The following is a 12,142-nucleotide window of genomic DNA, read 5'->3' on the forward strand; positions in this document are numbered from 1 at the left end:
ATTGAGAAAATTGAGAAACGACAATGAAAAATGACAAATAATTGTTGCCACTGTATGAACCTCTGTGGTTTTATGTGGTTAAAGGTGTACCAACCCCCACATTTAGGGCTGGGACAACCCCATATTTACATCACAGCAACATGATTACAATATTTACAGTGTTATAACTAAGAGGATGAGAGGCTAAGTAAAACTAAAGAACTGCATTTATACAAGTGAATATTTGAACGCATCAACGATACACTGAACATTTTACTTTACTAATGTTGTATTCAGGTCAGTCTAGAAAAACAGGGGTAGTTCACTTCATTTACTCGCCCTCGTGTTGTTCCAAACCTGAATGCTTTTCTTTCTTCTGTTGAACACAAAAGATGATATTTTAAAGAATGTTGGTAACCAGACAGTTGACGGTAACCATTGACTTCCATAGTAGGAAAAATAATAACATGGAAGTCAAAGGCTATACCGTCAACTGTCTGGTTACCAACATTTTTCAAAATATCTTCTTTTATATTCAACAGAAGAAAGAAACTCATACAGGTTTGGAACAACTTGAGGGTGAGTATATGACAGAACTTTTTTTTTTAGGCGAACTATTCCTTTAAATGGTAATTGATATAGATTTAATCAACTGAACTTAACAAACAAACAAACAAACAGTACTGAACATACGGTAAGCTGAGCTTAACAAAGGACCATCTGATTACTTTCTGTTCAGTTCACATGAGCCAGGTCCATTAAAAAGCCCTTAAAGGAATAGTTCACTTCAAAATGAAAATTCTGTCAAACCTGTATGACTTTCTTTCTTCTGCTGAACACAAAAGAAGATATTTTGAAGAAAGTCAGTAATAGTTGATGGACTTCCATATAGTAGGAAAAAAAATACTATGGAAGTCAATGGGGTCCATCAACTATATACTTCAAAATATCTTCTTTTGTGTTCAGCAGAAGAAATAAACTCATTCAGGTTTAAAACAACTTGAGGGTGAGTAAATGATGACAGAATTTTCATTTTGAAGTGAACTATTCCTTTAAGGGATGCAGGAAAGGAAAATGTCTAACATAATGATTTAAGTATTATGAAAACAAATTATTACTTTTAGGCTCTTTTAGGCTTGTGTCTCATACGTTAATGTGACAGACAATGTGTGGGAAACATGACGCCACAATAGACATTAATATGTCAGCTAACATTCACACTGAAAGTCTGCCTTTAAAACAGATTTCACATACGCAACACAACCTATTCCAATTTACAGAATCGTTATCATTAGTGATAACAAAACTAAGCAAAGCAAATTGTCCACGCATTAAGATGAGAAGATAAGAATTTTTTAGTCACCTAATTAATGTTTCTTGTATGCAGTGGAAAACTGCTATGAAGGGTCAAGTTAATTATTAGATATGCAAATGGACAATAACAGCGCACATTTTATAGCACTCTTTTCAAGTATGAGTGCAACAGTGGCAACTTTTTAATGACACAAATAATTAAGTCAATAATAATAATAATATAGAATAACCTTGCACATGATGCACACAAAATGCTGACAAAGCCAAAATGAAAATGATTTACAATCATTTTAATAGTACTTCAACAGTAAAAATATAAACAGTACATTAGAATTAGTGTTTGTGTACAGTCTTTTAAAATAAATTAAACAAGTATTTAATGGAGATATATAGTGTGCACTTATACAAGAGTAAATGCTTTTCAATGTATACATTCATTATTCACAAGCAAGGCCACAAAGAGTTGATGTAGCCTATGGGACGCATAGGCTTGGACTGGACATTTAAAATCATGTAGTGGTGTTTCCAGTCCCAAGAAAAAAACTACATTTTTACACATCTGAGTTAGAGCGAAGACGGATCATGTGCAGAGGCAGTGTTCATCTCTACACTGAAACTTTAGGACCGGGGTAAGGCTCCCCCCCGCACCAGAAATCATCTGGTTGGGGGATCTCTAAAACCCAAGTTTCATCTTCACCGCTCTGCTCTGACCTTTTGCCAGCAGTTTGTAAAACTTTGTAGTAGTGACAATCTCTCCCATCATCAGGGTCATACGGTGGTGCCAATATATCAAGAAACGCAGCTGGTCCGTCTACTGCATCAATCTCATGAAGGTTGTCTTTGAGAGGGCTCAAGATGCAAGGGCCGCTCTCCTCAGAAAACTGTCCGGAAGACCTCAGCACGGCTCTCCTCACATCATCCCCCTGGAAAGGCATCGGCGGTGGCTCAAACTGCCTCTCGGTTTCACTCTCAGCACCCACAGCTTTATCCAGCTTGTCATAACACCTTATATTGACCTTGCCATATAGGACCTTCAGCATGCCATTCATCCCAGGATGGTCATGCAGAGGGATGGAAGTCCCAGACTTCAGCAGAAACACTCCCATGCTGAAGACATCATTCTCACAGATGTGCATGTATGTGACCGGAGAGACTGCTGAGGACTGTGGGGAGGATACGGAGGCTTGCTTCGGTGGCGCAATATTCAGATCCGCAGCTCTTATGTCGGAGAGCAGAGAAACCAACCCTGCCTGCTGCTCTAAAAACACTTTATTGTCCCCAATGGCAGAGTTAGAGTTAGTAAAGGCCACACAAGCCTGGCTCGCTATCTTCTGGATCAGCGACGACTTGTTCCCGGGCATGTTTAATAGAAAACAATCGAAACTGTGATTTGCTTCGAGCCACGCGATGAAAACAAAAGAGCTGTAACGCCGGACGAGATTAACTCACGTGAAGCATTTAAATCAGTCGAGTGTATTCGTGTTGAAAGTTACGATAAAAATAACTCCATTGAGGTACAAACATTAATTTTTGCATCTGGATAAAATCCACAGACCCTCTTCTCCACCGCCCCATTCATGGCTATTAGATCCACACGTCCTCAACTACTCCGCATGCGCAGAACACCCGGGAAGAATAATGGAACTTGCAGTTCTTTTGCGCTTATGGCTTGAAAATAAATCCTTAGAATAGCGGATAAACACGCAGACAGATTCAGACAGGCCATGTCAATATTCTCTGACACTGCAGTAAATATGTTTATTTTTGTAAACATGCCGTCAGTTTTAATATTCGCACAATTTAGCTCAGTGATAGAACTACAACACCCAACAACCTCCACATTGTTGACCCTCTCTTGTGAGTATGAGGGTTGGGGAGGCCCGTTGGGCCATTCAACTCTGTCCCTTCCCCCACAGCCACCCTGGACTACAACAACACATCACCACCCTACCAACATCATCATGTCATTTATTAACCACACAGGCTTGATCTCTGGAGTAAATTCTTAGTGAAACAAATGCAACAGTGTATATGCAAGCCATATTTATTTATCAAAACGACAAGTAACACTTTAAAACATTTATAATTTATAATGTTACATTTAACATTATAATGTATTAACATTATGTTAACAAAAATGTTTGTTAAAAAATTAACAAAATGTTACACATTAACATTCATAATGTATAACTCGCATAATGTTTAAACAATGAAATGTTGACTAAATAAACAATAGTTTAAAAAAAGAAATGTTTCCATTATTGAGTGTTAAATCTCATACACAGCACCTTTGTTAAAAAGAAGTGAGCTTAATTGTATTGAATGTGCACTGATAGTGTTCTTCAAATCTTAAAATTACATTTTAAAAATAGTCTACTTGCTGATAACATAATATTAACGAAAAAGAAAGTCACAGAGAGTACACTTTCAAGATTAGGAGTCTTAACACACTTATAAATCAAATTAAATGTTTCAAAGTACATTTTAAAAGCATAATTTTATAATAATCTTTTGTTTAAAGAACTTAAAAAAGTACATTTCTTTTGATATGTTGAGTAACATTCTAAAATGTATGTAAAGATTATAATTTTAACTCTAGTGTGTTATTCCATATTACATTTAAAGTTAATATATCTTAAATGTTCTAAATTCGGCTCCATCATTACAAATCAGTAATTACAAATATAGGCCTATCTAAATACACAACACAAGTTTCAATAGAAATTACATTGAAGTATATTTTAGTCTATGCTTGTCACATTTGGTATTATTTCAACTACAATAGAAGTAATTATGAAATGACATATAGAGATCTACTTAAGTCCTACAAAAACTATAATTTACTTTTTTGTACATAAGATGTAAATAAGTGTTGAAAACATATTCACTTCACACAGTTTATTAGGTTAAAGTATAGCGTAAAAGTAGTGTACTTCTTTTCCACAAGTGCAGCCTATATCAACACTGTGTTATGCATAGAGAACAGGCTAAATCTTTGCAATGAAATTTCCATTCGCATCACCACAGACCATTTGTGTTTGCAACTGATATAACACCAGTAATTTATCATCATATGGTGCATCCAGCTTAGATGATCAGATCACACATTCAAATTAAATTATAAACACCACTGTCCCCTCACTAAGCAACAACACCTAACCATATAATACATATATAATATAATAATATATGACTATTACTCTCAGGATCCAGTTTATCTCAAACCTCTACACCTTATAATTGAAGTCATTCATGATCTTTTGTCAGGTCGGTGTTGATAGCAAGAGGACCGGAAGTGTGCATGGATGGAGCGCAGCACTGAGTAAGTGAAGTGCGTCCTCAGCTCAGGACATGTACCTTTGTGCATACTCAAAGACCATCCTCTTGAGAAATAATGAGGCCCGCTCATTTACTCAAAGAGCAAGCGCATCCATATACCACTTCCGTTTGGATAATTCAATTAGATCCTCTCTCAGCGGACAGGATATGGAGATCAGACACATATGGAAGATCCTTCCATACGGTCTTGAAGCCTTGGTCTTTTTTTAAAGCAAAGAGAGGATGGTAGGGTTCACCACTTATTATTGCAGAAATAAAATACTTTAAAAGAAAATGCATTAGTACGAACTGTATCTAATGTTTTTGGACCCTTAATTGCATGCTATTTATAATAAAATGAAAATGTATTATGGATTCAATTGATATTAACCCTCTGGTGCTCCTCTCGTGGTGGTCACAAATGACATGAAATGAATGTATATTTTAGTTTAATGTTTTTTATTTAATATTTTGTATTTTTTTGAGGGGATGTTATGGTACTAAATGATATTTAGGCCTATGCAGTAGTTATAATCAATTTATTCACTTTTTGAGCATTTATCTGAAAAATAAATTTCCAACTTAAACTGTCATAAATCTTAAATGCTTTGTAGCACAGACTAAGTTTGGTGTCTTTTTAAAGACGACACTTGGCAGATTATTGCTGAAGAGAAAAAAAGTTTTTAAAAAGTGAACTTAAAAAAGTTATAGAATTTTACATTTATTGTTATAAAAAATACACAAACATACTTTTTTCATTTTTTAAATGAGAAATATTTATATTTCCGTTTTACTCTAAAACTGCGAGAAAATAAAAGCAAATAAATCGAAACAAGTTATGTTCCAAATTTGAGCTTCATATGTAAAAAAAAAAGAGCTTTCAGAAAGATTTGGAGGGGCGCAGTCTCAAAAGTTTCCACTAATAGATGAAATTTGTTTCCCAATGATTTCCAATTTTTGACCATGAGTTACAAGTGTGATTTTTTTTTTTTTTTTGTCTATACACATAGCAAGTGCCAAAACCTTTACCAAGTTTCGTACCATTCCGATGAAGTATAACATTTTAAAACAAAAGTAAAAAAGTGCATCAGAGGGTTAAATGCAATTAGTTCAACTTAAGAGTGTTTTTTTGGACCCACCTAAGTAGGACTTTAGAACATCTTCCAATATAATTTTATAATTACTTCTATTTTCAGTGAAATATGTTACAGTGTGCTAACTGTACTAACAAGCAGTTATGATCAACTAAAATATACTTTATTTGTATTGAAACGTGTACTGTATGTCATGTAGCCTATTTGAATATATTTGTAATTAAATATATTTTCTTTACTGTGTTAGTCCAGACAACAAAATAAATGTCCTTCTTTAAAGCATGACAAAAGATTATTAAAACATGATTATTTAAAATGTACTTTAAAGTAAACCGTTTAATTTGACATTATTACAAAGTTTCATGGAAGTGTTCTCTCTTTAAGTTATTTTTGCTCTTATGTAGTCCCATATACCTCTTTTAAAAAAATCAAAATTACCATTTAATATTAATACTAGGCTACTATTATTAAAATGTGCATAATTTTAATGATTCGCTTTTAAACCAGGAAGAATTATGAAGCGCATTCCTTTCGTGAAATCTGAGCTTATTTGTCACATTTGTTAATGTGGTGCTATACATATTTTTGTTTTACTGCTGACTTTTATTTAACAAAATAAATATTTAGGATAACACTTTACAATAAGATACATTAGTTAACATTAGTTAACTACCTTAGTTAACATGAACTAAGAATGAACAAAACTTCTACAGTATTTATTCATCTTAGTTAATATTAATTTCAACATTTACTAATACATTATTAAAATCAAAAGTTGTATTTGTTAACATTAGTTAATGCAATGTGAAGTAACATGAACAAACAATGAACAGCTGTATTTGTATTAACTAATCTTAACAAAGATGAACTAATACAGTAACAAATGTATTGCTAGTTAGTTCATGTTAGTTAATACATTAACTAATGAACCTTATTGTAAAGTGTTACCATATTTAGTATATAGTATATACATATAAAGTTAACTATTAGTATAAAGTATATAAATATTTAGTTAATGGTTATGTGGTTTGGACTTTTGTGATTTGGGTCAAAAGGTCAAAACATTGAATCTCACTCCAAGAAGAATGAATCAACAAAGGCTTCAGATCTGAATTTCAGCTCTTAAATGGTCAATTTCTCTCTGTATAGAGAAACTGATATCATGGAAGGCTTACAGTTCTCTTACAATCCCTTTACTGTTATAAATAATTCAGCCGACTTGTATGTGTACGTTAGCTCAGAATAAGCACGTTTTTCCAAGCGAGATGCAATCGTTCTCATCGGCTAAAGTCCGGGGCAGATAAAGGCAACATTATTCGCCGATGCTTAAAATGTGCATGACTAACATTGCACAGAGGTCAGACAGAATGGAGTTCATGCATCTCTGGTAATTCCAGCCAAGAATCCTGAATGAGCAGAGCAGAGGACAATAAGACTTTCTAATTGCTCCGACATCTTGTGGTGAACGTCCCCATTGTTGTGCTCAATCTGCCGTCTGTTCTGTTATGATTGGTGGTACATGCATGCCTTTGTCAGTGAAGAGTCTTTTATGCCTTCACAAATGAGACTCCATTGATTTCTTGAGGAAACTGAAGCAGTTACTGTTTTTAGATATGCCAGCTATTCCCTCAGATCATAAAAATTCATGTTTTGGCTGTTCGGAAAAATATCTGCATGGTTAAGAGGCAAAGGGCAAAGAAAATGTTGTTGTTCTTTATGTGAAGAAGGATCACTCCACTTTAAAGCACTGCTTTGATTATGTGTGTATTCCGTGAATGAGGGGCTGTCATTCACGCAGCACATGCGTAAGCTTTCTTCGTCATCGCTTTATTAAATAAAATTCCAGCTACACAGCTGATTCACGAGATCAAAAGCAGTGTGTCACATGTATGCAACACATCCCCAGTGCAACATGGAATAATCATGTTGAAATGATTTGCCATGCGTATTGTCTATAGCAAATGGGTAATAGACAAAAAAATGTGTCAATTTCATGCTATCCACAGTATCATTCCAAAAATAAATGTTCCAGAAGGAGGTTTTCACAGTGATAGAACCATTTTGGGATTCCCAAACAACTTTTCAGAGAACAGTTCTTATAAGAACCATTTTTTTTCCACAATGAAGAACCTTTTGTGGAATGGAAAGGTTCCATGGATGTAGGAATGTTCTATCAATGCAATAAGGATCCTTTATTTTTAAGAGTGTATCAAACTACACATGAGCAATTTGCATATCTGGATATTTGTCTGCCAAAAAGAAAAAGAGATGCATTTTATTTCATCTCAGTGGCAAAGAATTCCCCCAATGACAAGGGTCAATAACTGTGTTCACTGTGTCTGATGAGCAGGGGTCATTGACTGATGCTGGCTGGATAATGAGAAAAACAGTTTTAGTACTATTAAGCTTAAAAAAACTCAACATTTGAATATTATATTTGTTTTTCCAAAGCTCTATTTGTGACCTGTGGTCCTTCCAAACACTAGAATCTTCTAGTCTTGATGCATAGACTTAAACTTGTTTCTTTTATAGTAAAAAAAACACATACACACTTGAAGAAAAAACAGACATCAACTATAACCAATACTGTCATTGTCTAAAATGACGCTATTCACAGAAGATGTGGCCCACATCTTTTGTACATACATCATGTGGGTTTTGAGCAACAGGTTCTGATAATAACAGTAACACTATATATCACTAAAGTCATTCGCTGTCTTTCATGCTTGGTCTATGATTTGAAACATTCCTCCGATGCAATCTGAAGTAGAAAGGATGAGGGCTGATGAGCTCTCTGCGAGACAAGACGTGAAAGAAGACTTGCTGGATCATTGAGCTGACACTTGTCAGCCGCTGGGTAAGTCTTGCTCAAAGAGACACAGAGGGCATTACACGAGAGGTTAATGCAGAACCACAGCAAGAAGAGTTGCCTGTACACAGCTTGATTATAGAAAGACTGATAGCAGAGATTTCACCCTCACAAGTGGGGTGAGCAGAGCCATCTGGAAATTAATACTTTTATTCAGCAAGGAAGCATCATTTTTATCAAAAGTGAAAGTAAAGACACTTCAAATTTCTAAACAGATTTCGATGCTGTTCTTTTGAAATCCTGAAAACATTTCCACAAAGTAAAATATTAAGCAGCACAACTGTTTTCAACATTGATATTAATAAGATATTATTCTTGAGCAGCAAATCAGCATATTAGAATGATTTCTGAAGGATCATGCGACACTGAATACTGTTGTAACGATGTCAAAAATTCAGCTGTATACCGTCCCAGTGTAACACTGTGGTGCACTCAGGAACAGGCTGAAGACTCAGACGACGAAATCCAAACAACACTTTAAAAGTAACACTCAAGAATCACGTCACAGTCAGGGGAACTCACGTTAACACAGTGAAGGTATTACAGTGACCAGACAAAGGAGCGCAGGAGAAGGAACAACTTAAGAAGTGAACATAACGAGGATAATTACTAAACACAGCTGACGCACATGAACTAATGACGGTAACCAAGGAGACGGATGAGTAGCGAACAAAGAAACATGTGACAGATGAAAACACACTCAAAGTCCATGAACAAAACTAAACTGAACGTGACACACAGGAATAAATTACATTTTACAATGTATTAAAATAGAAAAGTTATTTGAATTGCTTCAAATACTGACCTTCATGAGCACAAGACACTTCATTCAATAACATTAAAAAGAAACTTTTGGAATATATATGATTGTTAGGTTTATCTTTTTGTAAGTTTTTTGATTAACTTTTGTGTGTTTTCTGTACTTTTTGTTTTTATGCATGTTTTTTGTGGTATTTTCCATGTCTATATTATATAGAATATTTTTTATTCAACTCAAACGTATTGTCAGTCTCAACTGCCTTTGTTGTTGAACAAAACTTTAATTAGACTTAGTAAATAATAATAAAAAACGACGTGCTATACTCATGTCAGTAGAACATCAGGAAGGAATGCATTTTTCCAATTTGAGCACCGGCAATTTCAATTCTGAGCAATTTCAAGTATATTGCTTTGTCCAAAAAATAACATGACATTATTCATATAAGATCATTCATCTGACTAATGATCTCCTTATTACAGATGCACTGAAGTGCTGTTCTTGGTGGGTGAGTGAAAAGTGGAGCTATTGAGATGGAGGTAGACAAAATATAAACAGACTGAATCCACGCACCTGCTTGAGGAGGTTTTCGGATACGTGTTGATCCATCTGCATCAGTTACGTCAAAGTGACGCTGCAGATTCGCTCTGGTCTGTGTTTGTTTTTACTGAGAAACGTGGAAATGCACAGTCTCCAAACACTATGCAGGCGGTCATCTGATACTTCACCTGCTCTTTGTGTGTCAGCACGAAAGGAGGGCTCCAGGTGGGTCTTTAAGGTGAGACGGCTGTCCCGCTCTCATCCGGGACTTGTTAAGCAGGTCTCAGATGTTGTTGTGGAAGGAATGAGGCTGGGGTGGGGGGTGGGCAGCCGTAGAGTCACTTACAATGTCCGCCCCTGTCAGCCCTGAGAGGGTCTCCATTGCTATGCTAATTTCCCCCCTTGTCGGCAGAGACTGTCCCTGTCAAGGTGGACGGACATGCGAGGAGGGGCCAGTGGGGCAGGAAGGAGCTCTCTCTCCCCTCCAGGGGGCTTTCAAGCTTTGTGAGCGAAATGATGCACGAGACAGCCGCTCCTATAGATGCTGCGGAGAACACGACAGAGAGGGTAATTTGAGAGAAAACAGTGTCTCCGTAATGGAGACTGATGGCCTTGTCCTGTCCCCCTGTTATTGTTGAGGATCAAGATTGAAGCGGGCCCTTCGTATGAGGTACCTCATCCAGTTGGCGGTTCACGTCTGCTGGGCACGCTGCCCTCGCCACTGGCCTTCCATCCCGAGCTCCTGGAGGCGACAGCCGCTCAGAGCCGCTGATTCCTCCATGACATTGAGAGGCATTCCTTGCATTTCCCTGCATTGGAAAACTCTCGGGATGGAATGGAGGATGTACGGTGACATGTCAGCTTGTGAGATTTGACTTCCTCCTTCTGACAAAGCTGTCGATCCTGTGAGTGTGTGAGCGTGTGAGTGTGTGGAAAGGAATAATGGATGTTTACCAGGGAGCCGAGAATGTAATAGGCCATGCTTCGTGACTTTAATCAAACCGCTGAGGGTTTACTATACACTAAATATTAATAATAATAGTGGCACTAATACCTAAGGAAGAAAAGGTTGAAGTGATGAATCATTTCCTGCCTTCGCCAAAGAGACTTCATACCAACCTAAAAACAAGGACTTGAACAGGACTGAAATTCAAAAGCAGGTTTCCTCATGGGACTGGTTGAATTCTTTTCGAACATTTGAGTAAGTACTTTATAATGCAACATCCATCAGTCAATCTCTCTACAAAATGATCATTATAAAACACACTCCAGTGGTGATTGATGTATATCACTGCATATTCACAATGTTGCACGATCACATTGCTTAATGATTATAGGCTACTAATATGATTTTCTGTATGCTGACATAATTCTTATTCATATTGCATATCCTGTGTTGCAAGTGACAAATCCACCCAGCATGGGTATAATGTTTCTGTAAATGTTGGTAAATCATAGAATATATATGACAAAGTTCAGGAGGAACATATTCATATGATCCATCCAATCAGCTCAAAAGGAGGCCTATATATATACATAGCCGACTCACCTATTCCTCGACAGTTTTCTCCTGACTCCTCACTCTCCTCACACTGGTTCCTATCCCAGCCAGGGATACGGAGGAGTACTCTGTGTTCGGGTCAAAATACAGAGTTCGGACAGCACGCCAAATACACATACTCTTTACTTTATCTGATTATTTGTAAGTGTGAACTCGTGAAACAATAATAGCAATCAGTTCACTGTAAGTCTTGTAGGTCTTCATAAAACTCATCATTGTTAATGCATAATGAACAGTCCTCCAATCATTATTGAAAGATAAACTCACAGCATTTATGGCCCTCTCATTATGCCGCTTCTTAAAAGATTAAAAGACTAATAGATCTGAAATGTTGATTTACATTTAGAATATTGAAACACTAGATAAAACATTGACATGAATGCCTCTGCTTTTTGTGTGTGCAAAACAGTTACATTCAGTCACGAGGTATGAAAGGGCAGCTCACATGAATAGAGAGAGAAGGGAACTAGCCTTTTAAAGTAATTTCTTCATGTCAACTGCGATGGTGTGTTCTGTCCATTAGGTAGACAATTTTAAGGTTGTGAAGCCAGACTGTATCTGTTCCACGTTTATTTATGCTGTGTTTTCACTTCTTTCATTTGATGTCTAACAATGCAGAAGCTCTCCACACAAGCAGCTGCAAAAATAGTATTGTGGAACAAATACATTCTTCCCCGTAGAAGACTCAAATGGAGAGAAAGTGAGATTAA

General features: G+C 36.4%; 1 protein-coding gene across 1 annotated transcript; it reads right to left on the bottom strand.

Moving 5' to 3' along the window:
* Window positions 1–1,568: 1,568 nt before the first annotated feature.
* adoa (2-aminoethanethiol (cysteamine) dioxygenase a) lies at window positions 1,569–2,893 on the bottom strand. Its single transcript, XM_084135872.1, has one exon. It carries the CDS (start codon window positions 2,652–2,654, stop codon window positions 1,899–1,901), a length of 756 nt encoding a protein of 251 aa, XP_083991998.1. The 5' UTR covers window positions 2,655–2,893; the 3' UTR covers window positions 1,569–1,898.
* Between the last annotated feature and the right edge of the window lie 9,249 nt (window positions 2,894–12,142).

This window comes from Abramis brama, assembly GCF_963993115.1.
Source record: "Abramis brama genome assembly, chromosome: 14".
Classification (NCBI taxonomy): domain Eukaryota; kingdom Metazoa; phylum Chordata; class Actinopteri; order Cypriniformes; family Leuciscidae; genus Abramis; species Abramis brama.

Excerpts from the sequence above, each read along its gene's own strand:
- adoa (XM_084135872.1), bottom strand. The coding sequence starts at position 2,654 with ATGCCCGGGAACAAGTCGTCGCTGATCCAGAAGATAGCGAGCCAGGCT.